This window comes from Phyllobates terribilis, unplaced genomic scaffold (assembly GCF_046119375.1).
Source record: "Phyllobates terribilis strain yellow unplaced genomic scaffold, ASM4611937v1 Scaffold_3__8_contigs__length_932513732, whole genome shotgun sequence".
In the NCBI taxonomy this organism is placed as follows: Eukaryota; Metazoa; Chordata; class Amphibia; order Anura; family Dendrobatidae; genus Phyllobates; species Phyllobates terribilis.
The window spans coordinates 772,128,459-772,156,270 of record NW_027362763.1 but is presented as its reverse complement, the minus strand read 5'-3'; the positions used below and the strand labels follow the sequence as shown (position 1 = coordinate 772,156,270).

Below are 27,812 nucleotides of genomic sequence, written 5' to 3'. Positions count from 1 at the left end.
CAGACTCCATGGATGGAAGGCTTAAGACTGTTATTGAAAAGAAGGGCGGCTATATTGGTCCCTGATTTTTAATGTCAGTAATGTATTTTTGTACATTTTGAGTTGTTTGGTTGTTATTCTCACTTTCACAATTGAAACTAAATAATTGAGATGGAATAAGTTACGTTTTATACTTAGTTGCCCAATAATTCTGCACACATAGATATTCTCCTAAGAAAGACAAAACCACACTTTTACTTTTTTAAATATTTAGATTTATTCAGCTTTTGGATTCCGCTCAGCACTGTAATTGTTCAATAATAAAATTAATCACCAAAAATACAAATTGCATAATAATTGTGCACACAGTATAGTGTATTATAGGATATACATACACTATATGGACAAAAAAGTATTGAGACACCTACAAAAGATTTTATTGGTTCCACTCTAAATCCATTGGTATTAATATTGAGTTGGCGGCCCATTTTGCAGCTATAACAGCTTTCACTCTTCTGAGAGGATTTTGTCGATGTCTGTGGGAATTTTTGCCAAACTGTTCCCACAAATATAGTAGCATAAAATTGTCCAAAATGCCTTGGTATGCTGAAATATTAAGATTCTGCATTATTAGGGGCCTAGGCCAACTCCTGAAAAACACTTCATATCCCTCTTCCACCAAACATAGCTGGCAGAATGCAAATACCATTAGGGAGGTAACATTCTCTTGCCATTTTCCAAACCCAGACTGATCCATCAGACTGGCAGACAGAGAAGCGTGACTTATCACTTATCACTCCACTGAATACTTTCACTCCTGCGGTGACATATTTTACACTATACCACCCAAATGTTCTCATTGTGCTTGGTGATGCAAGGCTTGCATGCAGTTGCTAGGTCACAAAAATCCATATCATGAAGTTCCCGGTATACAGGTTTTGCGGTATTATTAATGCTATAGGAGGTTTTCATTACATAGTTATTGAGTTATCAAAGTGTTGCCAACTTTTATGCACTCTGGGGCCAATACATCAAAGATTTTATGTAATTTATCTGGTGTGAAACACTTTACTTTAAAAGTTGCAACTTTTTCGCACAATCCGAAATGGCACAAAAATTTTGTGACTTTAAGCATTTTCATGCTAGTTTGAAGCAGCTGCACGAAAATAGAGAAAACTGGGGACGAACCAAGGCGTGCTGACGTTTCATACACCAGAAATGTTACTCCAGTCACTGAATGGTACAACATTTCTGGTGAGGTGCACAGAGGAACATGTCTCTGATAAGATGTGTCTAATTCTTTAGGTAGCATGCGCCTCTTAAAGGGGTGGTCCAATACCTATAAAGCCGTTTTTAAATTCCTATTTCTAAGCCCTAACCACTTTTGTAATTTGTAACTTGATTATTACATTTCCTACACTTCTCCCTATTTTGTGTCTATTGTCACTACTCACAGACAAGCCATGAGGCAGGGTAGTCAAACATTCCAGGGTCAGATACAAGAGAGCTCATGATAAGCTAAAGTAAGCTAAAGGGTAAAGACAAAGGCGTAGTCAGGTCACGGTCTTAGGTCAGAATCCAAGGAAGATAGCAGATTAGAGCAAAGGGGCTAGGCAAATGGATGGTCAAAATGAGGTCCAAGGTCAGGCAGCAATAGATCAACAGACAATGCACAGGAATACAAGGCAAACAGCACCACTGAGCAAATGCTATGATTGGCAGAGATCTGGGACTGACAGCTTAGCTAAGTAGCTGGGTAATCACTTAGAACAGGGAACACCTGAAGGAAGCTCAGCACCTCTCAGTCTCAGATTGGACAGCTGAGCTGTCTATCAAAATACCGACAGCTCAGCACGTCCTTGCACTAGATTAGACAACTGAGCTATCACTCACTACGTCCAAGACATACTAAACGGAGGAATCGTGACATCTTGCTATTTCCTATATATGTTTTCTTTACTGCCTGTAATGTTTTGTATGAGAGGAGTATCAAACAGGTCATCACAGGAGACTGGGGCTGCACTCACTTCTCTGCAGTGAAACAGGACATCATCAGGGAGCAGCGCTATGGTCACTTAACACAGCTTCTATCTCCTGTTGACATCCTGGTTCAGTAGAGGTGATTAAGAAGTGACCACATCTACAGTCGCCCCCTGATGATGTGATAGACGCTGCAGACAAGTGAGTGCAGCCCCAGCCTCCGTTTCATGCTAATATCATACGAAACGTCACAGGAGGTAAAGTAAAAAACACATGCTGTATACGAAATACCAGGATAGGGTGAAGCATACGGAATTTAATAATAAGGCAAATTACAAAAGTGATTAGGGCTTAAACATTGGTATTTATAAAGAGCTTTATAGGTATCAAACCACTCTTTAATGAATTTGGCACATCTCATTCCTGCTCGTCTTTCATTTAGATTGGCTTTTCATACGCTAGTATGGGGATTTTGTGTCTCAGCCCTCGGTGACCCCTGCAATAACTTTACATGGTCCCCACTTCGTGGCTGAGTTGCTTTGGTTCCTAAACGCTTCCAATTTTCAATAATATCATTCACAGTTGATGGTAGAATATTTAGCAAGGAAGAAATTCACAAGTTGACTTCTTATACTGGTGACATCCTATGACAGGACCAGGCAATAATTCAGTGAGCTCTTTAAAACAACCCATTCAATCACACATTTGTAATGGCTGAGACTGTATGGCTCAGAGCTGGATCTTATACGCCTGTGACTGGGACTGAATGAGAAACCTAAATTCAATGATTAAGAGGTTCTCAGTAAAGATATTCTTTGCTTTTTATATATTTGGTTAAATATAACAAGAGCAGAACATGCCCAATTTTGTTACTATTTACCCTTTTGTTCTGTCATTTTTATTTTGTTATTGATTTGTAATATTTAAGTGAAAGTTTCTTTTGACTGAGACAAAAAAGATTCTGATATGAGAAGACTGGGGCTATAAATGACATATAATAGTTTATTTATGAGCGTCTCGGATAATATAATATAATATTTTTTTTATATATGGAAGCTGTGCATTTATGTATCAGGATGTTAAATTAAAAATGTCAACCTCCCTCCCCCATTCCATGTGAAACCCAGCAGACAACCTTGAGCAAATGTATTAAGCTAAATACTCCCATTGCTTGAAGGAGATTACTTTCCTTTGATAGATCTTGTGCAGATTTAACTGTGTTTTTACAGCCAGGATTTTCTTCTCTTAATTCCTTTTTAAGTAACGGCTTGGAACTTTTGAGTGAACCTTGTATTTGTTCCACGGATATACTCCAGAGTCCTGGGAGAAAGTCTAACTTAACACCTGAGGTTCTTGATTAATGTTTGTGGACCTGCTGAAAAGCATCTTTATGGAGGCCATAAATGATGTCCTCAGTATTTCCAGACTCCTCTACAAGACAAGAAACACTAGACGTAGTGAAGAGCTGTTCTGCCGTAATGAATTACTTCAGTGGTCTGACTCGTCTGTCGTATAACGTGTGGAAATATTTTATACTTACACATTACCAATTTAGGCATAGCATATAGGTGGGTATGTTAATGTTAGTCAGCTACAAAAAGGAAAAAAGTCTGTGTCCTTCACATGGTAATAACTCTCATGTTATGGTGCTACGGGCGTACAGACACATTCCAGGCATAACTATAGAGGAACGTTAGCTTATATCATATAAATGTGTATTAGGGAATTAACAGGAGATAGTCCATGATGCAGATAGAAAAGCAGAAGACGAGTGAGGGACCTCGGTTAGCCAGGCTCCACCATGTGGAAAATAGCAGTCTTTTCCTCAATATTCCTTGTTATTTAATGTAAAAATTTTACACATTCACGCAATCACACAGAAAGAATATAACTGACTCAAGAGACATTAGAAAAAATATTATTTAAAGGGGTCATCCAGCCTTAGGTTACAAGTCTGCAGTCACTCTATGAGCCTGCAGACTTGTGAATCCTCACATTGCGCGCACTGAATGCTGTGAAGATTTTCCAGTGCTTTCGCCAGGAGAGCAAGTATGTGATTTGCATACATGTGGTCATGTGCCGACTAGATGGGCGTGGTCTGGCTTAATGCAAGTGTATTGAGTGAGGTTGGACAAGTCTAGTCGGAATGTGGCCAGAAGAATGCAAATCACACACTCGCGGTCACAAGACCGCCAGCTCCCAGCATCGGAGAATCCTCACTGCACACGAACTGCCCATATATCACATAGAGTGACTGCAGACTTGTACCCTAAGGCCGGACAACCTCTTTAAAGGTAAATAGATGGAATAGAGAAGTCAAAAAGTTTGGACAACCCCATTTCGTTCAAAAAGTCTCTAATATTAAACTGTATGGGGAATGTTCTGCTACTTGGACCCTAAGGCCTCATTCAGACATCAGGTTTTTTTATGTAGACAAGAAAAATAGACTGACTTTCCTCAGTGATTTTCTTCAGAGTGTCATCAGAGTTTCATCAGTTTTTTTCACTGATGAGAAAAAAAAAAAAAAGTTTCTCCACCTTCTCCTATCAAGCAGTCAGTTAAAAAGCAGACCGGATGGCATCTGAATGTTGTCAGATTTTTTTACTGACCCATAGACTTTGAATTGCTGATTTTGACATGGCACTCGGGTCAATATCGGACATGTCTTGTGATTCTGAACAGGCCACTCGGTCCAAGGAAAAAATTGGACGTGTTAACAGCCCCATAGAATATCATAGGTAAGAGTGCTAGCCATGAAAAACATACTGTAGATAGCACTCGTATGAGTAAAACTGACGTTTAAATGAAGCCTAAACCATCAACTAAAATCTGTGAGGGAACCTTGGTAGAAAGAATTTCATTTCTCCACAGCTCCACTACAGGAAAAATGAAGCATTACACTATTCTCATCTACATGTAATCTAAATCAAATGAAGGCTTAGGGGCATTGTTATTACAATGTATCCAAGGTGTAACGCTTCTGTGGCGCCCCTGAGGGTTCGGTCGCCACAGAGGTACTGCATCTCACCCAGAGGTGTGGTATCTCACTCTCAGGTAAGGAAGGAGTACAGCCTGGGACCCTAACACCTGCATCCAACACATTCCACTTCAGTGGGGGCAGGGCGAGATTGCTCCTAAGGGAGAGCACAGTCCCTGATCCCTAGCTGAAGGGTGGAACTATGTAGTGGGTGTGGGTGGAGGAAGAAGATTAGAGGAGCACATGAATGGAAGTGATATAAAAGAGGAAACCATCTTGGGAGGAGAGTCCAGTCAGAGAGAACAGTCTACAGTGAGAGGAGTTGGGAGCAGGAGCTCTGTAGGAGCTCTGCTCAGGAGGAGGGCCTGAGGAGAGGCCCTGGACTGAAGGAGAAGGAAAGGAGCAGGAAAGGCTACAGGAACGAGGAAGGGACCCCAGGGGTATGGGCAGTGCTGGAGGTCACCCGTACGCCCGAATCTACCAGGAGGTGGAGGGGTCAGGCCGCACAAAAGGGACCGGTCCCTCAACTAGCAGAGTACTTAATGTCTCAACTAGAAACCGGAGGCTGCAGTATTTTAAGTCCTGCAGCCAACAGTCCACATCAGTCTCACCAAGAAGGTAGACATAGAGGACCCAGGGGACGGAACAGACGTCGCCCGACAAGGCTCGCGGGTATCGGATTGGGACACTAGGTGTGAGGTGTAGGAAGATGGCCAGAGAGAGAGAACACACAGAAGGGAGTCCCGCTAAGTACTCCGGAGATATCTGAGGGTTGGCTGAACCCCTCCCTGAGTAAGCGCAGCATGACAAGGGAAGTTACACCGGTACCTGTAACTTGGATTGCAACAACCGTGAGTAAAAACTCTGAAGACTGCACCCCACTGTCTCTGTGATTATTATCTGCGCCATCACCCCTGCACTACAATGCCCAGCATCACCTATATCATCTACAACATCTCTACGCTGTCCTGGAGCTAAGCTCTACCTGTGGAAAGCCAAACCAACTCTGCTGCATTAAACACCAGCTCCAGAGGACCTGCTCCGCAGCGGCGGCTCCCTTTAGCCGCATACCACAGGTGGCATCACGAACTATATACAAAAACTATAAATCCCCTGTAAATATACCCCTTTTGATTGACCGTCCTGGGTCACGGACCGGGTCACCGCCACTGTGACATCTCCCCTAGCAACGACCGGCCTGGCACCAAGTACCCCACGGCCCAGGGGGCACATCACTTCTCCTTGCGGAGAGTGACATCTCAAGCCTGACATGCCAAGGTGAGGAGACTTTTAATGCTCCTCTGGGAAATATTCATTTATCTTTTCAGAGAGGAAGAGGACTAGAACAGGCAGTACTAAAGTTTTAGTCTTCTTCCTCTCTGAAGAGACAATTTGCTTGTTACATTGTACAAATGTGGCGCCCCTGAGGGTTCGTCGCCACAGAGGTGCTGCATATCACCCAGAGGTGCGGTATCTCACTCTCAGGTAAGGAAGGAGTATGGCTCGGGACCCTACCACCTGCATTCACTACACCACATTTCCGGGGGACAGGGCGAGATTGCTCCTACGGGAGAGCACAGTCCCTGGTCCCTGGCTGGAGTAGGGGGAACCACCTAGAGAGGGGGAACCATGTAGTGGATGGGGTGGAGGAAGTAGATCCTGGGAGCACTTGAGTAGGAGCAGTATAAAATAGAGACACCATCTTAGATCAGGGTTCAGACAGTCTGAGGAGAAGTGGAAGGAGCAGGGGCTCTGTAGGAGCTCTGCTCCAGAGGCGGGCCTAGCCAGGAGGCCTGAGCCTGAGAGGAAGGAGAAGCAAGGAGGAGAGGGAGCAGGAAAGGCTCCAGGAACAAGAAGAGAAGGGACCCTAGGGGTACGGGCCGTGCAGAAAGCCACCCGTACGCCCCCAGCTACCAGGAGGTAGAGGGGTCAAGCCAGATAAGGGGAACCGGTCCCTTAACTAGTGGAGAACTGCAAGGCTCAACTAGAAACTGGAGGCTGCAGCACTTTATGTACCGTTAGCCAAAAATCCACACCAGTCTCACTAAGAAGGTAGCCACATAGGACCCAGGGGACAGAACAGACGTCGCCCGCCAAGGCCCGAGGGTACCCGATTGGAGTCACTAGGTGTGAGGTGCAGGGAGAAGGCCAGAGAAAGGACACACAGAAGGGGTCCTGCTAAGTGCTCCGGAGCTACCTGGGGGTGGACTGAACCCCTCACTGAGTAAACACAGGACGACGTGGGAAGTCGTGATCTGCAGTGATGACTTGGAATGAAACAACTGTGAGTAAAGGACCTGAGACTGCATCCCATTGACTCCGTGTTTATTACTGACTCCCTGCACAACAACCACCATCATCCACACACACTGCCCTGAAGCTACACTCTTCCTGTGGGGAGTTATACCACCCTTGCTGCAAAACCACCAGCTTCAGAGGACTGTTCCGCAGCGGCGGCCTCATTAGCCGCACTCCACAGGTGGCGTAGTCGGACATTATAAAAACCCATATAAATAACCCCTTGGATTGACCGCCCTGGGTCATGGACCGGGTCACCGCCACAGTGACTACAACCCCCAGCGTCTACCGGCCCAGCTCCGGGTACCCCATGGCCCAGGGGGCGCGTCACAAATATATGAAGGGTGAGTACACAGATCTTACTAATGATCTTTTTACACTTAGGCCTGCAACAGTGAGACGGGGGCATCCTCTATATCTAGAGTAAAGAAGGTTTAATCATCATCACAAAGAGTGATTCTTTACAGTAAGAGCAGTGAGACTATGGAAGTCTTTGCCACATGATGCTGTAATGGTTGAGTCACCAAACAAAGAGGGCCTGGATGCCGTTCTTGAAAAATACAACATTACAGGTTATGGGTGCTAGATTCTGTGATGGGGAGTTGATCCAGGGAACTAGTCTGATTGCCATATGTGGAGTTGGAAAGGAATTTTCCTTATAATGTGGGGCAATTACCATTTGCCTCATGGGGTTTTTCCCTTTCTCTGTTAGGTTACAGGTTGAACTTGATGGACTGTCGTATGTCTTAAACCTTAAAACTTATGAAACCATATATAGAATGTCTTTATAGTGCACAGTTCTGCTGGTTACTCCATAGCAAAATACACACTTTATGCCTTTTCTACATACTGCGTAAGAGTTATGAGTTTTTAATGGGGGACATTGCAAAATTAATGTAGCATTACCAAATAGAGTATAAAAATTAGGTTTTCCAAGCCTGTAGCAGAAGCAGACAGTATGGTCATTCATTCAGTATGGTCAGTTACAGTCACGGAGGTGGCGCCAGCGTGGCGTTAGTCAATGCTCTAAGTAGAGTGGCAGCTGTAACCGCACCCCCCACACTGACTGACAGCTGACTCAGCAATAGAGCTGGCTGTCAGTCAGTGCCAGGGGTGTGGTTACAGCCACCGCTCTGTATTCTCAGAGCAGTGCCTAAAGCAGAGCCAGCTCCGCCCCCGTGCCTGAAACCAGAACACTGCGGGGAGAATATAGTTAATTTTCTCCTTGCAGCATTCAGACAGATTAGTAATGCTATTAACCTGCAGATTAACAGCATTTTTTTCTAGCAACATGTTCCCTTTAAATAGCATGGTGTACATACACAATAGACAGTCTATGAGCCAGGTCACCTTTGCGGTGCTCGTGCAGCAGCAGAGCTCTCTTTCTTCCTGAACAGTGCACGTGTGACAAGTGATTTGAGTTATCGGACTGGGTCTTAGTGCTTATACCCCATTAACCTGCAGGACATTTCAGGTCCTGTCAAAACTTGGAAAAAAAAATGCCGGGACTCCTTAAAGGGGTTTTCTGTCTTCATAAAACCCCTCTCTCCCGTCTGTAAGTTGCTTTAAAAAATAAACTGTTCTTTATTTACCCTCCCCAGGTCCATCGCTGAGTCTCCTCTGCTGCTCACAGTGTCAGATATTGTCTATATAAAATTGAGAAAAACAGCTCACCGTCATCTAAGTCCCATATGTTCCGGAGTAAAATTCTTCTTTATTAGTGAATCATGTTAGCAAGATAGTGACAGCCGGGCTGGTGTCTTGCTGCCCAGTCATGGACTGTGCTCATGTCGTTATCTTGACATGCTTTTAACCTCACTACCTTGCTGACATGATGCACTAATAAAGAAGAACTTTACTCCGGAAAGCTGGACCGTCTGTTATTGTCTGCAGGCCTGTAGATGTGATGTCAGCAACGCTGCAGCAAATCAGTGGTTCAGCGTCTCTTAGCAGCGCTAAGCCGCTGAGCTCAGTTATTGGCTGCAGTGCTGTAGGTTTGTTGTCAGCCCTGCAGACAATAACAGACATCGGGAGCAGCAGCAGAGATTCAACACTGGACCCAAGGATGGTGAGTAAAGCGTTTGTTTGTATTTTTTGGGAAAGGATTGATTTTCCCCCAGGAGCCGCTCTTTCAGTACAAAGGCCGGGAACCTTTCTGATGCTATTAACCAGCAGTTTAACCCTATAGTTGCAGGATATTTTGCATCATCCATTGTGACATGTTCCCTTTAAGTAATGCTTTTCTTATTATTTTTGCCATTTTCTTCCTTTTGCCCAACCACAGAATGAAGTTTTCATTAGCAACAGTTACCTACACCCTCTTAAAGGGGCTGTCCGGTTTTAAACTACAAGTCTGCAGTCACTCTATGGGACTACAGACTTGAGAATCCTCACATCACGCACACTGTATGCTGTGAGGATTCTCCAGTGTCAGCGTTGGGAAAGGTGGTCATGTGACCACAAGATTGCGATATGCATACTCCCGGCCACATTCTGACTAGATGCGTGACCTCGCTCAATGCAAGTGTATTGAATGATGTTGGAAACAATCTAGTGCCGTTGCTGGTACTAACTTTGGAGAATCCTCACAGTGTGCAGTGTACACTGTGAGGATTCACAAGTCTGCAGTCACATAAAGTGACTGCAGACTTGTAGTTTAAAACCAGACAACCCTCTGTAGACATTGTAATACATTTTAAATCCATATTACATACAAGGTTAACTGTTCATAAAAGGAAATATACGAGCCAAAACAGCAGCAATATGGTATCATGATTTCATTCTTTTTTTGAAAATACACAGAGAATACTCCAAAGATGAATTATTTATAACTTAATATACTATGGTCTCTCGTTTTACTTCTTTTCATCCGCAACTAGATGAATCTCGCTTTCCATATAACTTTCCCTGACCAAGTTTCTGGCTTCCATTCAGTAGTCTACATTTTGGAAAGAAATCGGTCTTCTCGAACAAAAGACTTGTCAATTTCTTTTACACTGCAGCAACCTGTAGAAAAATAGATACCTTGTTTAAAATGCATGTAATAGTCCCAAGGTTTCATATTCCAAAATAATACAAGTTTGGATTAGAATAGCTGATGTAAGGACATTTATACTGTATGTATAGTATGTAATTTAAGTTCTAAAAACACAGGTTCTGATTAGAAGCTGGATGCCATTTTGTTGAGTTTGCACAGAACCTACGTGGTGGTGGAGATAGAAGCAGAATGCGGGCGCTACACTCGCCTGATCCACAGCTTCTATCATGAAAGATCCAGGACATCTTCAGAGGGTGGTGATGCAAGAAACTGTAGTAAGTAATGACGCGCCCCCTGGGCCAGTGCTGTAGTGCGGCGCACGTGTGCGCGGGGGAATACCCGGAGCCGGATCCGATGGGGGTAGTAGTCTCCGAGTGGCGGGGACCCGGTCCGTGCCCAGGGTGGTCAAACTAAGTGTGTGGCAGTCTTTGTAGATGTTGTTTAAGTGTCGACTACGCCACCCGTTGATTTGCGGTCGCAAGGCCGCCGCTGCAGAACAGTCCGCTGAGGCCGGTGGTATGTGTGCAGCAATGGTGGTATAACCCCCAACGGGAGAGGTATGGCCTCAGGGCAGCTGGTGCGGGTGAAGGGAGTGATAGAAAGGGCGTCCCGGTACCTTTAGTGCTGGTAGTGCGATGGAACACAGAGACTGATTGCAGTTTTCAATGCTTTACTCACAGATGTTATCAGTGTCAGTCCTGCAGGTGATGACGACCCGAGCCGTGCTGCGTCCACCAGGTACGGGGCTCAACCAACCCCCAGGCAGTTCCAGAGTGTGACCTTGAACTCCTTTCTCCGTTCCTTTCTCTGGCCGTCCCCACTAGGGACCCACCCATGTCCAGCTTCCTCGGGCCTTCTGGTGGCGAAACCTATCTCTGGTTTCCCTGACCCTATGTGGCGTGCCTTCGTGGTGAGTGTAGTGAGTGGTCGCGCCAAGACGTGGCCACGACCTCCGGTTCCTGGCTGAGGATAAGTGGCCTCCACCAGTTCGGGATCCGGTACCCTGATCTGCCAACCCTTCACCCACTGACTCCTAGCGTGTTCGGGTTCCCTCTTCCTTCATGTCTCTGGGCCTTTCTCCAGGTTCCATTCCTTCCTTGTTCCTTGTTCCTTTCCTCTTGTCTTTCTCTCTCTTGCTCCCTTCAGGAGCAGCACCCAGACAGGGCTGCTGCTCCCTGTCACTACTCTTCTCCTCTTCTTCTGTCTGACTGAACTCAACTCCTAAGATGGTGCCCACCTTTTATACTCCCTCTGACACCCGAGCCCAGGTGACTAGCCACCAATGGGCTCTTTCCTATGCCCAGAGTCCCTCCCCTCTCTGCTCCTGCACCACTGGGATATTCCTCCCCCCCTCCCACTCCAGCCAGGGACAGACGCTGTCGTACCTGCACATCTATCTGGTGGGAGTACCGTTGATCTGTCCCCCGGAAATGGGATGTATGTGGTGCATGCAGCTAACTGAGTTCTAGTCCACACTCCATCCTTACCCGGGAGTGGAATACCACACCTCTGGTTCGAGGTTCAATACCCCTGTAGCAGCCGAGCCCTCGGGGTGCTACATTCCCCCCTGGTAAACCACAGCACGTCCTCGGGCTGAAATAGAGTAAAAACAATTTTTAAAGTGTACGTACACATAAAACACATCAACTTTCATCCATCCCTTTATGGGAGGTTTTCTCAACAGCTGGCTAATGCCACCGGAACTCTTTTACAAAAACACTATGTAAAACTTTGGCATCATATCAAATTTCACATTAAGGCATTCTCAAATAAAACATTCTTGAATTCTCGGGTTCTTGGGATCTTGGGATCTGGCCGCTCTCAGTCTTCGGCCAGGTAGAGGGAAGGGATGACCGCTCTCAGTCCTCGGTCAGGTTAGGGATTAGGGCAAAAATAGGCAACAGTTGTCTTTCTGTCCCAACGGGGACCACACTCTTAGTGGAAACAGTCCCACAACAGTCCTTATACCCGGTCGGGTAACTATTTACATCTCCTCTTTTACCGTTTACGATTAACGGTGTGCTCCACACGCTCCTTTCTCTTCCTCAGGTTCAGACCCGTCCGGGCCCTCTTTCTCCTCCTCCTCCTGGTACGATTGCTCCTCTTCTTCCTTGACCCGGTGGACATGAAGGGCGTACCACCCCTTCACTCCCTTATGCCTGGTATAGGTGACGGTATCTCCAGGCACCAGGTCCCGTCCACTGTGCCCCTCCGGTAGGTGGGACTCTACGTCGCTCCTGTTTACAAACACCTGGCTTATGGTCTTCGGGTCTTGGATGATGCCCCAGCCACATGCCATGTGAAGCTTAACAACAGTCCCGGTGACTCGGGGACCGTGAGCTGTACGGGGGGGTCCTGGCGGGTCCTTGTCTTCTGCTCCACGTTTTTAATGTGGAGCCACTCCTCCTTCACTTTCCTCTCTCTCCGCTCCCGCTCAAACGTTGCCAGTTGTTGGCGGCAGGTCTTATAGCGCCGGGCGGCGCCCGCCCGTGTCTCCTGAGTGAACCCCATCAGGTCTTCTCCAGTGGGGTCCCCCTCGAATTGGGCGTCCTCCAGCGGGGTGAAGAGAGGTCCACGGGCTCCGGAGCTGGGATTAGCGGTTCATCTGGGGCCCTTGCTCCTACGGGATGACTCTTCCTGGAGCGGGGGTTGGTGTACTCAGGCGGCCAGACGAATGGTGTCCCATCCGGGCAGGTGTGCTGCTCATACAGGTCTTTCCCCAATGATGGCACGACTGGGGGCCCCGGCTGGGGTGCAGCGCCCGCGGGCACTCGGCCTTTTAACCAGGCCGGTGACTTTCTGATCGTGCCCGGTGTTGGGGAGCACGGTTCAGGGCGAGGCTCCGCTGCAGAGCTTGCTGCTGGAGGGCTGACTACTGGTGGTGGATGTACGGTGTGCGGTGCGGCACCCAGAGCTTCGGGTCCCGCGGCGGGAGGTAGGGGCAGGTCCGCGGCCTCAGGGCCCGGAGTAACGGCGTTCCCCTTACTTGTCGTTGCGGCCTCCCCCGCGGCGTCGTCCCCGGCCTCCGGTCCGCTTCTGCTGCCTCTCGGGATCGACGCGGTGCTGGATGGTGGCTGCACCTCCGGTTGGCAGGTCAGCGTGCGCCGGGTCAACTCCTCCTTCCACCCGGCGAGCACGTCTCGTTGCGCCCAGATCATCCTCCTGTTCAGCTCTTCCAGCGCGGCCTGCGCGTACTCCGGTTCTTCCTTCTGGAGCACCGCTAGCAGCTCTGCAATCTGGTATGGCGGTGTCACGGGTGTGTCGCCGCGAAGATCGTCACGATTACACAGCCTGACTTCTCGCAGCTGACTTTTTGGTGCTTTGTGTTTTCGGCAGTGAGGGAGTTAATTCTCTCTCTCTCTGTGCTAGACGAGGTCCAGCCTCGCCCAGCTGCAATCAATGCTGCTGTAGTGAGACTCCTTCAAATGCCTGCTGGTCTGTTAGGGAAGTGTCGGTGAAAGCATTTCATGCAGACTAACAGAGCGGATCGTGGTATTTGGAGTTTCAGAGATAAGTGTATTCGGAGAGTTTTTTCCCTTCCTCGCTTTATCATTTATATCCTTTCCCGTTGGTGTTCCCTCTGTTGTAGTTGTGTAGTTTTTGTATGCAAGGTGGTTTTGGTTTTTCCCTTGTACTGTCTCGTTCGTCTAAGTACTGTGTGTGGGCATATTATTACTTGTCCCCTTTTGTTGTGATCGGGGTCCTTCTCAGGACTAGATTACTTAGGTGCAGGGATCCTCAGGAGGTAGGGGTTACGCTGGCGGCCTGGACCTCTGTACCTTTAACAGTACCTCCAGGTTGAGGGATTAGTCAGGGCCCCAGCTTAGGGTCAGCTTAGGCCCCCTACCTCCAGTATACAGAGACAGCGTGACATTTTCACCGACCCCGTCTTCGGGTAAAACGGTCATACTCGTTGTAGTGGACAGGTTCAGCAAGATGGCACATTTTATCGCTCTTCCGGCTCTCCCTAATGCTAAAACTCTTGCGCAGGTGTTCATTGGGGAGATTGTGAGGCTTCACGGGGTACCCTCCGATGTGGTGTCTGATCGGGGGTCTCAGTTTGTGTCCAAGTTCTGGAAGGCGTTTTGTGCACGGCGGGGGATGCATTTGTCATTCTCATCGGCTTTTCACCCTCAGACCAATGGTCAGACGGAACGTATGAACCAGAGCTTGGAGACATATCTCCGGTGTTTTGTGTCAGAGAACCAGGAGGACTGGGCTTCTTTCTTACCTCTGGCAGAGTTTGCTCTTAATAATAGGCGGAGCGAGTCCACTGGTAAGTCCCCGTTTTTTGGGGCATATGGTTTTCACCCCCAGTTTTGTACTTTCAGTAGGGGGGGCTCTTCGGGGGTTCCTGAGGAGGAACGATTTTCCTCATCACTCGCTTCAGTATGGAGAGGGGTGCTGAAGAATCTGAATACTATGGGGAACCAATACAAACGTATGGCTGATAGGAGGAGAGTGTCTGGTCCGGACCTAAGTGTGAACGATCGGGTATGGTTGTCTACCAGGAATATTAAACTTAAGGTTCCCTCCTGGAAACTGGGTCCCAGGTTCATCGGGCCGTACAGAATCAGTTCTATTATTAATCCGGTGGCATTCCGTCTTGACCTCCCCCCTACGTTTAAAATTCACAACGTGTTCCACAGATCGTTGCTTAAGAGGTATGTGGCGCCGGTGGTACCGTCACCTTTACCTCCCCCTCCAGTGGTGGTCAATGGTAACTTGGAGTTCCAGGTATCAAGGGTCATCGATTCACGTTTTAATCGCCGGTCCCTTCAGTACCTGGTTCATTGGAAAGGGTATGGTCCTGAGGAGAGGATGTGGGTTCCTGCGTCGGATATTAACGCAGACCGATTAGTTCGGGCCTTCCACACGACTCACCCGGATAAACCTGGCCCTGAGGGTCCGGAGGCCCCTCGTAGAAGGGGGGGTACTGTCACGGGTGTGTCGCCACGAAGATCGTCACGATTACACAGCCTGACTTCTCGCAGCTGACTTTTTGGTGCTTTGTGTTTTCGGCAGTGAGGGAGTTAATTCTCTCTCTCTCTGTGCTAGACGAGGTCCAGCCTCGCCCAGCTGCAATCAATGCTGCTGTAGTGAGTCTCCTTCAAATGCCTGCTGGTCTGTTTGGGAAGTGTCGGTGAAAGCATTTCATACAGACTTACAGAGCGGATCGTGGTATTTGGAGTTTCTGAGATAAGTGTATTTGGAGTGTTTTTTCCCTTCCTCGCTTTATCATTTATCTCCTTTCCCGTTGGTGTTCCCTCTGTTGTAGTTGTGTAGTTTTTGTATGCAAGGTGGTTTTGGTTTTTCCCTTGTACTGTCTCGTTCGTCTAAGTACTGTGTGTGGGCATATTATTACTTGTCCTCTTTTGTTGTGATCGGGGTCCTTCTCAGGACTAGATTACTTAGGTGCAGGGATCCTCAGGAGGTAGGGGTTACGCTGGCGGCCTGGACCTCTGTACCTTTAACAGTACCTCCAGGTTGAGGGATTAGTCAGGGCCCCAGCTTAGGGTCAGCTTAGGCCCCCTACCTCCAGTATACAGAGACAGCGTGACAGGCGGCTGTGGCGGTGAAGCTCTCCTCCGTATCCGACATCCCCCTCCCCCCTAGTGGACCGTGGCCTACCTGGCGATGATCCTCTTCCGTAGGCCGCGGCTCCACAGTGGATCGTCAGGGTTGAGGACCTTCCGTCGCGCTCCTGTGACGTCGGCGTCACTGGGCTCCTTCCAGGACCTTACGCAACGTCCGGACGTGAGGCGGGGCTTCAGTTCTCGCGGGCTTTCGGAGTCCACACCCCTCTTCTTCCCGCGCGGCGTCCTCAAGATGGCGCCCAATGGCGGGAAAACTCCACGGATGGCGGGAAGAAGGCAGAAGATGGCGTCGGATGGCGGGAATCGGCTCCGGATGGCGGGAAACGACTCCGGACGGCGGGAAACTTCACCACAGGTAAGTAAAAAGTCTCTTTTTCAGGCACGCAGTACCCGGTGGTTACGGGCACGAGATCCTGCCGACTACGCCAAAGTTGACGCGCCCCCTGGGCCAGTGCTGTAGTGCGGCGCACGTGTGCGCGGGGGAATACACGGAGCCGGATCCGATGGGGGTAGTAGTCTCCGAGTGGCGGGGACCCGGTCCGTGCCCAGGGTGGTCAAACTAAGTGTGTGGCAGTCTTTGTAGATGTTGTTTAAGTGTCGACTACGCCACCCGTTGATTTGCGGTCGCAAGGCCGCCGCTGCAGAACAGTCCGCTGAGGCCGGTGGTATGTGTGCAGCAATGGTGGTATAACCCCCAACGGGAGAGGTATGGCCTCAGGGCAGCTGGTGCGGGTGAAGGGAGTGATAGAAAGGGCGTCCCGGTACCTTTAGTGCTGGTAGTGCGATGGAACACAGAGACTGATTGCAGTTTTCAATGCTTTACTCACAGATGTTATCAGTGTCAGTCCTGCAGGTGATGACGACCCGAGCCGTGCTGCGTCCACCAGGTACGGGGCTCAACCAACCCCCAGGCAGTTCCAGAGTGTGACCTTGAACTCCTTTCTCCGTTCCTTTCTCTGGCCGTCCCCACTAGGGACCCACCCATGTCCAGCTTCCTCGGGCCTTCTGGTGGCGAAACCTATCTCCGGTTTCCCTGACCCTATGTGGCGTGCCTTCGTGGTGAGTGTAGTGAGTGGTCGCGCCAAGACGTGGCCACGACCTCCGGTTCCTGGCTGAGGATAAGTGGCCTCCACCAGTTCGGGATCCGGTACCCTGATCTGCCAACCCTTCACCCGCTGACTCCTAGCGTGTTCGGGTTCCCTCTTCCTTCATGTCTCTGGGCCTTTCTCCAGGTTCCATTCCTTCCTTGTTCCTTGTTCCTTTCCTCTTGTCTTTCTCTCTCTTGCTCCCTTCAGGAGCAGCACCCAGACAGGGCTGCTGCTCCCTGTCACTACTCTTCTCCTCTTCTTCTGTCTGACTGAACTCAACTCCTAAGATGGTGCCCACCTTTTATACTCCCTCTGACACCCGAGCCCAGGTGACTAGCCACCAATGGGCTCCTTCCTATGCCCAGAGTCCCTCCCCTCTCTGCTCCTGCACCACTGGGATATTCCTCCCCCCCTCCCACTCCAGCCAGGGACAGACGCTGTCGTACCTGCACATCTATCTGGTGGGAGTACCGTTGATCTGTTCCCCGGAAATGGGATGTATGTGGTGCATGCAGCTAACTGAGTTCTAGTCCACACTCCATCCTTACCCGGGAGTGGAATACCACACCTCTGGTTCGAGGTGCAATACCCCTGTAGCAGCCGAGCCCTCGGGGTGCTACAGTAACTGCAGCACTGCCCCTTGATGATGTCCTTCTCCATGCCTTCCATAATGTCCTGTCTGAGTCTCCTCTCAAACAAAATGTCACATCAAGTGCAGTAGAAAAAAAAAACATTTAGGGATTAGGTGGACAAGGAGTGTAAAGATAGACATTTAGGAAGGACACTTTAAGTGCCAGACCACCCCTTTAACATGGCTCTTCTTTTAACCACCTCTGGTTTCCGAACCCTGAAGAGGTTAAAAGTAGTGATATAAAATAGAACATGTGCACAATGTTCATTTTATGAGGTGCTTTTTCAGGTGGGTTTCAGGTGGACCTGGCCTGAAAATATGTCATGTACCCATAGCCTTAGAGTGCATTATATTTAGTAGTTCTGTTCTCTGGTTTCTGTCATGTCTCTATCCTGGACAACCACTATTAATGAACAGGTGATGACTAATAATTGCAGCCTTCAGACTACTTGGTTCTCCTTATTATGCATGGGGTGATACAGCATTGAGATATGGAAAAGCAATAAAACTGACTAGTGTACGTTATCTTTGAGGTTCTCATGGAATGTGATAAAAATGGCCCTTTTTGTCACATATTCCAAACATAATTCATATTTCCTAGTCACATGTAAGGTAATGCACTTGGGCAGAGGAAATAAAATGTATAATTATATGCTTAATTGTAAAACACTGGGCAAAACTGTAACTGAAAAAGACCTGGGTGTATTGGTGGCCGACAAGCTCATGTTTAGTGGCCAGTGTCAGGCAGCTGCTGCAAAGGCAAATAAAGTAATGGGATGCATTAAAAGAGGCATAGATGCTCATGAGGAGAACATAATTTTACCCCTATACAAGTCATTAGTGCGACCACACTTAGAATACTGTGCACAGTTCTGGTCTCCGGTGTATAAGAAAGACATAGCTGAACTAGAGCGGGTGCAGAGAAGAGCGACCAAGGTGATTAGAGGACTGGGGGGTCTGCAATACCAAGACAGGTTATTATGTAGCACCCTGAGGACTCGGCTGCTACAGGGGTATTACACCTCAAGCCAGAGGTGTGGTATTCCACTCCCGGGTAAGGATGGAGTGTGGAACTGAGCTAGTAGGCTGCATGCACTACATACATCCCATTTCCGGGGGACAGAACGACGGTACTCCCACCAGTATATGTGCAGGTACGACAGCGTCTGTCCCTGGCTGGAGTGGGAGGGGGGTGGAACATCCCAGTAGTGTAGGGGCAGATAGGGGGAGTAGTCTGGGTAAAGATAGGAGCTCATAGGGTGCTGGTCACCTGAGCTCACACATAGAGGGAGTATATAAGGTGGGCACCATCTTAGAACAGGAGGAGGTGAGTTCAGTCAGGCAAGAGGAGCAGAGCAGAGGAGCTCAGCCAGAAGGGCTGACAGGGAGCTGTGGCTCCGGCTGGGCCCAGCTCCAGAGCAGAGCCTGCAGAGAGAGAGAGAGGAGTGAGAAGGACCCAGAGAGGAAACAAGAAGGAACCCCAAGATCCCAGAATAAGGACAGAAGGGTGAAGGGTTGGCGGACAAGGGTACCGGATCCCAAGCTGGCGGAGGCCAAAACGAACCTTAGCCAGGAACCGGAGGTCGTGGTCAGGATCTGCCACGACCCTCACCAAATCCACTAGAAAGGCACACCGAGTATAGGGTCAGGGAGCCCAGAGGAGGCTTGACCACCAAGAGACCCGAGGGAGCCGGCCAAAAGTGGATCCCTGGTGGGAACGGCCAGAGGAAGGGAGAGTCAGAAAGGAGCTCAGGACCACGCTCCGGAATTGCCTGGGGGTTGGCCGAGTCCAGGACCTGGTGGACGCAGCACGGCTCGGGTGGTCACTCAAGGCCAGAGTGACCAAGAGAACACCAGTAAGTAAAAACCCTGAACTGCATCTCCTGACTCTGAATCTTCTTTCTGCATCATCACAACCCCCATCATCTACACCTGCTGCCCTGAGGCCATACCCCTCCCGTTGGGGGTTATACCATCCCTGCTGCACATATACCACCGGCCTCAGTGGACTGCTCTGCAGCGGCGGCTTCAAAGCCGCACTCAACGGGTGGCGTAGTCGACAATCAAGTTAACATCTACTGCCATAGACTGCCACTTAGTTTGACACCCTGGGCACGGACCGGGTCACCGCCACAAGGACTACTACCCCCATCGAGATCCGGCTCCGGGTATCCCCTACAGCACTGGCCCAGGGGGCGCGTCAATTACACTTGGGGTTATTTACTGTGGAAAAAAGAAGGCTTAGGGGTGATCTTATTACTATGTATAAGTATATGAGGGGACAGTACAAAGACCTTTCTACTGATCTTTTTACTCTGAGGCCTGAGACGGGGACAAGGGGGCATCTTCTACGTCTGGAGGAAAGAAGGTTTAATGATAATCACAGACGCGGATTCTTTACTGTAAGAGCAGTGAGACTATGGAACTCTCTGCCGCATGATGTTGTAATGAGTGATTCACTGTTAAAATTTAAGAAGGGCATGGATGCCTTTCTTGAAAAGTATAATATAACAGGTTATAAATACTAGTTTCCTTGATAGGGCGTTGATCCAGGGAACTAGTCTGATTGTCGTATGGAGTCGGGAAGGATTTTTTTTCCCCAATGTGGAGCTTAGTGTTTGCCACATGGTTTTTTTTTGCCTTCCTCTGGATCAACATTTTAGGCTATGGGTTGAACTAGATGGACTTAGTCTTCCTTCAACCTTAAAAACTATGTTACTATGTTACTATGTTACATGTGAGGATGGGTTGCAGACTGAGGAAACAATGCTCAACAAGTGTCTCAACTGTCAGAGCAGATACATTGTGAACAAACATTCCTCACTCAGCTGCAGAGAAGGGCTGTGAAATGAGAAAAAAATAAATCTTCTCTCTACTGACAGCACCTAAGTGGGTTTTTTCTCCTTCTTCCTTCTCCTTTGTGCTTATTTTATACTCATTCTGTTAAATTAGCCTGACAGAGACTGACTGAGCATGCAGAAGGACTAAGGCTAGAGAAAAAAACTCCCCGCTGTGCTCAGTCAGCAAGGAGATGTCACAGCCCAGTGGCTGAGTGATGTATGTTTGATTACAATGCTGCTCTTCTGCCAGCTCTCACATTTCATTAGCTGTGCTTCTTCCTTCTGCAACCTCTCATGACATGTGACAAGGTTGGGTTGCAGTTTGAAATGTGACGAGGGCCATTTTTATCATATTCCCAGAGAACCCCTTTAAGATAATGTAAACTGGTCAGTTTGATTGCTTTTGGCATATCTGAATGCTGTATCAATCAATGCATAGTAAGTAGAGCTAAATTGTCTGAAAGCTGCAAGTAGCCAACAGGTGATCATTAAAAGTGGTTGTCCAGGACTGACATACATACCAAAGAACAGAAAACAGAACTACTAAATATAATCCACCCTCACAGATGCCAAATCAGAGAACAACCTGCTAAATAATAAAGATTTCAAAACTCTCTTCAATACACCACAGTGACAGGGTCTACTAATGCAGACCACCCAAATCTCATACAATAAAATATGCATTATTCAGGACCCCATAACAGAGAATAGAGGTTTACCGTAAATGAAATACCATAATACCTTAACAAGAAATCCCCATTTACTCTCCGCAAACCTTTCTTATACATTACAAGAATCCCAATTCTACGCTATGCAAGTCCTACCTCCCCATACAACCCCACACTTTATGCACTCGGCAAATCCATTCACAGACCCACCCAACTATACACACTTCCAAATGTCTTGGCAGACAAAACCCCTCATTCTATACTCAGTATTTGTATTATTTTGTATATATACAATGCGCAGTACCACTTCTCCTGTCCTGTATACTGGGTGTCATTCTCAGTATCTGTATTATTCTGTATATATACACTGCACAGTGCCACTTCTCCTGCTCTGTATACTGGGTGTAATTCTCAGTATCTGTAATATTCTATATATTGTAAGGTAGGGCTAATGATCATGTTGAGGGGCACTTACTTCACCGGGTCAATTAAAGCACACATGCAACGTTTTCCGGTAATATGAAGTCCAGCAGTTTATTACACATCATAACCTGCTTATAACATAGTCCATCTCAGTGGCTAGCAGGAATGTTACACATGTAATATCCTAGAGCCTTTTCAGTGGCAGCTATGCCCGCTTGGCTTCAGATACAGACTTCAGCAAGGTACAACATCAATATTCATTTCAAGCACCGATTTACCTTTGCCGGGTCTTAGCTGCTTCTATCAGCTCTGTTCTGCCACAGCTGTGGATTAAGGCTCACCAGGTGTGGCCTCCAGGCCTCGTGCCTTCCAGGGCCAACGGTGTCCCAGACACAGGGATCAGGCCTCTTGCCTTCCAAGGCTACTGGTGTCCCAGACACAGGGATCAGGCCTCTTGCCTCTCCAGGCTAATGGTGTCCCAGACACAGGGATCAGGCCTCTTGCCTCTCCAAGCTAATGGTGTCCCAGACACAGGGATCAGGCCTCTTGCCTCTCCAAGCTAATGGTGTCCCAGACACAGGGACCAGGCCTCTTCACTGTTTCAAAACCACCAGGATTTATATATCCTTCTGTGCGCACAGGACCTGTGATGATGTCACAGTCATGTGATCAGTCACCTGAATGGGAGGTACATGGTCAGCCAGAACACACCCCCTGGACATTTTAGTAATGCAGCAAGCCACTGCATTACAATATATATACACTCTCCAGTACCACTTCTCCTGTCCTGTACACTGAGTGTAATTCTCAGGATCTGTATTATTCTGTATGTACACACTGCACAGTACCACTTCTACTGCCCTGCATATTAACAGAGCACAGTACCACATCTCCTGTCCTGTTTACTGGGAGTAATTCTCAGCTGTTGTAGTAATCTGTGTATATATATATATTGTAAGGCTCCAGTGTTCACCCCGTGCAGTAACTGAGGCAGTGACCCAAGCAAGTCCAACATAAGCAGCTTTTATTCAGCAACTCACGGGTAAAACAGAAAGTCCTCCGGTTCGCAGCCGGGTTAACATAAGTCCATAACAATGGTTGCCGTGGGCAATGGCCACGCCGGGCTGCTCAGAGCCTGATGGGTGCAGACCCTTCCCAGGCATGGGTTCAGCTACACACAGGCCCGCCGAGCTGTCCTGCTATGCTCCTAGCAGGTCCCAACACTGAACAATACTAATCCTTAATGCAGGGTTTTTAAAGGACCTATGGCAAAAGCCACTGGAAAACCCAGGTTGGAGGGAGGAGGCCGCCCCACTGCCTTACTGTAGCCTCCTCCAAGAAATGAAGGCCCTGCCGGGTTTTACTTAATCTGCCTTAGCCAGATAGCTTGACCAGGTCAATGCTCACCTTCATTACTGCATTGCAGCCGCAGCTGTGTCTGTGACTGCAATGCACACCAACAGGTTTAATAGGTCTCTGTACACATTCTGGGGGATATATAATGTCCCTCGTATACGATCCCAGTCACTGACTCACAATATAAATATATATATACTTCTCAGTACTACTTCTCCTGTCCTGTATACTGAGATCAATTCTCAGTAACTGTAATATTCTTTATACATATACAGGTGCTTCTCACAAAATTAGAATATCATCAAAAAGTTAATATATTTCAGTTCTTCAATACAAAAAGTGAAACTCATATATTATATAGAGTCATTACAAGCAGAGTGATCTATTTCAAGTGTTTATTTCTGTTAATGTTGATGATTATGGTTTACAGCCAATGAAAACACAAAAGTCTTTATCTCAGTAAATTAGAATACTTTATAAAAACAACTTGAAAAATGATTTTAAAATCCGAAATGTTGGCCTACTGAAATGTATGTTCAGCAAATGCACTCAATACTTGGTCGGGCTCCTTTTGCATTAATTACTGCATCAATGCAGCGTGGCATGGAGGCGATCAGCCTGTGGCACTGCTGAGGTGTTATGGAAGCCCAGGTTGCTTTGATAGCAGCCTTCAGCTCGTCTGCATTGTTGGGTCTGGTGTCTCTCATCTTCTTCTTGACAATACCCCATAGATTCTCTATGGGGTTAAGGTCAGGCGAGTTTGCTGGCCAATCAAGCACAGTGATACTGTTGTTTTTAAACCAGGAATTGGTACTTTTGGCAGTGTGGACAGGTGCCAAGTCTTGCTGGAGAATGAAATTTCCATGTCCAAAAAGCTTGCAGCCGGAAGCATGAAGTGCTCTAAAATTTCCTGGTAGACGGCTGCGCTGACTTATTTCTGGATAAAACACAGTGGACCTGCACCAGCAGATGACATGGCTCCCAAAAACCCTCACTGATTGTGGAAACTTCACACTAGACCTCGAGCAGCTTGGATTGTGGCCTCTCCACTCTTCCTCCAGACTCTGGGACCTTGATTTCCAAATGAAATGCAAAATTTACTTTCATCTGAAAACAACACATTGGACCACTAAGCAACAGTCCAGCTCTTTTTCTCCTTGGCCCAGGTAAGATGCTTCTGGCATTGTCTATTGGTCATGAGTGGCTTGACACAAGGAATGCGACACTTGTAGCCCATGTCCTGGATATGTCTTTGTGTGGTGGCTCCTTTTGAATCTCCCCCAAATTTTTGAATGGCCTTTTCTTAACAATCCTTTCAAGGCTGCGGTTATCCCGGTTGCTTTTGCGCCTTTTTCTACCACACTTTTTTCGTCCACTCAACTTTCCATTAATATGCTTTGATACAGCACTCTGTGAACAACCAGCTTCTTTAGCAATGACCTTTTGTGGCTTACCCTCCTTGTGGAGGGTGTCAATGAGTGCCTTCTGGACATCTGCTTAGTCAGCAGTCTTCCCCATGATTGTGGAGCCTACTGAAACAGACTAAGTGACCTTTTAAAACACTTAGGAAGCCTTTGCAGGAGTTTTTTGTTAATTATTCTAATTTACTAAGATAAAGACTTTTGTGTTTTCATTGGCTGTAAGCCATAATCATCAACATTAACAGAAATAAACACTTGAAATAGATCACTCTGTTTGTAATGACTCTATATAATATATGAGTTTCACTTTTTGTATTGAAGACCTGAAATAAATTAACTTTTTGATGATATTCTAATTTTGTGAGAAGCACCTGTGTATATATACAGTACAAACCAAAAGTTTGGACACACCTTCTCATTTAAACATTTTTCTGTATTTTCATGACTATGAAAATTGTACATTCACACTGAAGGCATCAAAACTATGAATTAACACATGTGGAATTATATACTTAACAAAAAAGTGTGAAACAACTGAAAATATGTCTTATATTCTAGGTTCTTCAAAGTAGCCACCTTTTGCTTTGATGACTGCTTTGCACACTCTTGGCATTCTCTTAATGAGCTTCAAGAGTTAGTCACCGGAAATAGTTTTCACTTCACAGGTGTGCCCTGTCAGGTTTAATAAGTGGGATTTCTTGTCTTATAAATGGGGTTGGGACCATCAGTTGTGTTCTGCAGAAGTCTGATGGATACACAGCTGATAGTCCTACTGAATAGACTGTTAGAATTTGTATTATGGCAAGAAAAAAGCAGCTAAGTAAAGAAAAACGAGTGGCCATCATTACTTTAAGAAATGAAGGTCAGTCAGTGCGAAAAATTGGGAAAACTTTGAAAGTGTCCCCAAGTGCAGTTGCAAAAACCATCAAGCGCTACAAAGAAACTGGCTCACATGAGGACCGCCCCAGGAAAGGAAGACCAAGAGTCACCTCTGCTTCTGAGGATAAGTTTATCCGAGTCACCAGCCTCAGAAATCGCAGGTTAACAGCAGCTCAGATTAGAGACCAGGTCAATGCCACACAGAGTTCTAGCAGCAGACACATCTCTTCAACAACTGTTAAGAGGAGACTTTGTGCAGCAGGCCTTCATGGTAAAATAGCTGCTAGGAAACCATTGCTAAGGACAGGCAACAAGCAGAAGAGACTTGTTTGGGCTAAAGAACACAAGGAATGGACATTAGACCAGTGGAAATCTGTGCTTTGGTCTGATGAGTCCTGTCATGAAAGTTAGCCGCCATCTTAGGTATGATACGTCATACCTGAAGATATTCCCTATTGTCATTTCTAAAAATCCCTCACACAGCTCCTACCATGTCACATTCTCCAGCCCCTGGTAAACAGAGCAATTCGCCCCCACCTCTGGAGATCAGTCTCAAGGAACTTCTTTGATATGGTAAATAGATGGGCCAGCTCTGTTGTGTCCAAGCAGGACAGAGTCAGCCAGACCCTCAGGGGTAATTAACACCTTGATGTCACTTGAAACCAGAAGCAAACCATTTGTGCAAGCCTGCCAACCTCTCCATTGTCCCAGGGAACCATGTGCTTTCTTTGTGGAAAATGGCCGCCAAAAGCTACAGACATACTATCAATTCATAACCACACGATACAAGTTAGGGAACCCAAATAAAATGTATCATGTGGGGAAGGTGCCCGCGGACACAATCATGGGACTTATAAATCCATGCGGGCCCTGGAAAGCTAGATATTTAGAAGAACCGTGTACAAGGTCCCAGGGGAGGCATGTTTAGAGTCAATGGCTTCCCCAGAAGAGTAGGATCACGATGAGACCTCTGGTGAAACGATGGGATCACCCCAGGGAAAATTATGGGTACTTTCCTCAAATGGAGCCAAAACTGGCATTGGTGGGGGGGCGGGGCTTAATAAACTGACATCACCAAGAGTGGGCATGACAGGACTTTAGTATAGCTGACAGCCAGAAACCCCCTCAGTTTTGACCAAGGAGATGATGTGAACAACTCCTAACGTCGGGTCCAGGTCTCTGAATGGGAGGAGCACCTTCGCTACTGAGGCCTGGACGACTGCAACTAAGCTTGAACCTGTGGGATAGCAGAACCTCCCTTGCACCACAAGAATGGTAACTGATTTATCGTTGTTATTCCTGTGTTTTGTAATCCTAATTGTTATATCTCTTATTCTGGCCAAATACCATTGTATAGTTAATTGTATAGCCTTGTAATCTAGTGTATTCTTATAATCGATTAAATCATAAATTAATCGTGGACTGTATCCTTTACTCTGCATATACGAATCCATTGGTTCGGAAACGCTTGGCTGAAACGCTACTGGGTTGGTTCCTGACCCGATACAAGTCTATTAACGGACCGGACTTGTATCATACGAGAACTGGTGGCAGCATACCATCTGGGGGATTTGAGGAAGGCTGGCAGTGACGGTAGGAGGTGTGGATATATATTACTGGCGCAGCTAGGGAAATATATATATACCGCCCTCACTGCAGAGGGCCTCAAATACCCAGAAAGCTACAGGACGGCCTCTCCGGCGACCACTCACTCTATGTGCAGTAATTTGACTGACCTGAAAGGCAAGGGGGCACCAGAGAGTTGTGCCTGTATCGTGGCGTCACTTATTGGTGACGTGTAAGGGACAACACACCACCGTGTTTTGCCCCGCTGGTAGCAGCTTCCTGGCACTACTTACTCTAGGTGCAGTACCTTGACTCACCTGAGAGGTAAGGGGGCGCCAGAGAGCTGCACCCACCGGCCGGCATTTCATCACATTGGTGGCAGAGCGGTGGGATTGCAGAGCATAGTGTACGTGGGATCCCTACTCACAGACACTAAAGACTGCCAGTGGTAATTTCCACTGCTGGAGTCTTAAGGTCAGCCCAACACTAAACGGTCAGAGTAAAATTATAACAAGGTGTGTGCAAACTCAGGGTTGCAGCGGTGTCAGTGACCCAAGGTTACCAAGATGGCGAAAGGCACCAGGAACAGGTTGAAGGAGAAGACCAATGCTTTGGTCGGTGAGCAGCCAGGGGAGGACAATGTTACTCATGGCGGGGAGGAGCTCAGCTCGGGCACCTCAGGGAGCCAGTCCCCAGTATCCGGTCCCGCAGTGGACTGCCCACTACAGCCTGTCCAGCATGGATGCCCTCCTGCAGGCGGCCCTGGCCAGTCAGCGGTCTGGGGATACCGCCACTTTTCGGCTCCTCATGGATGAACGCCGGCGAATAGAAGAGGCGGAGCGTGCAGAACGAGCTGCGGAGCGCCAGCATCAACTGGACCTGGCTCAGCGTGGATTCCTTCCAGCACCTCCAGCACAGCAGGAGGCAAAGACCTGTAAAGTCCAATCCGAGGACTTCCCCCTGCTTGAGAAAGATGGAGACCTGGACTCCTTTCTGTTGGCATTCGAAAGGACCTGCCTTCAACACCATCTGGCCCGGGATCAGTGGGCAAGATACCTGACCCCCCGTTTGA

The 27,812-nt window shown here is 47.6% G+C and overlaps 1 protein-coding gene across 1 annotated transcript in view; it reads right to left on the bottom strand.

The window, feature by feature from the left end:
- Positions 1-257: 257 nt before the first annotated feature.
- The window catches only part of HAO1 (hydroxyacid oxidase 1), a 73,339-nt gene continuing 45,784 nt past the window's right edge, over positions 258-27,812 (bottom strand). Inside the window, exon 8 of the mRNA XM_073672252.1 lies at positions 258-10,240. Within this exon, the coding sequence (XP_073528353.1) occupies positions 10,173-10,240 (68 nt within the window). The 3' untranslated portion in view covers positions 258-10,172. The remainder of the gene's footprint in view (positions 10,241-27,812) is intronic.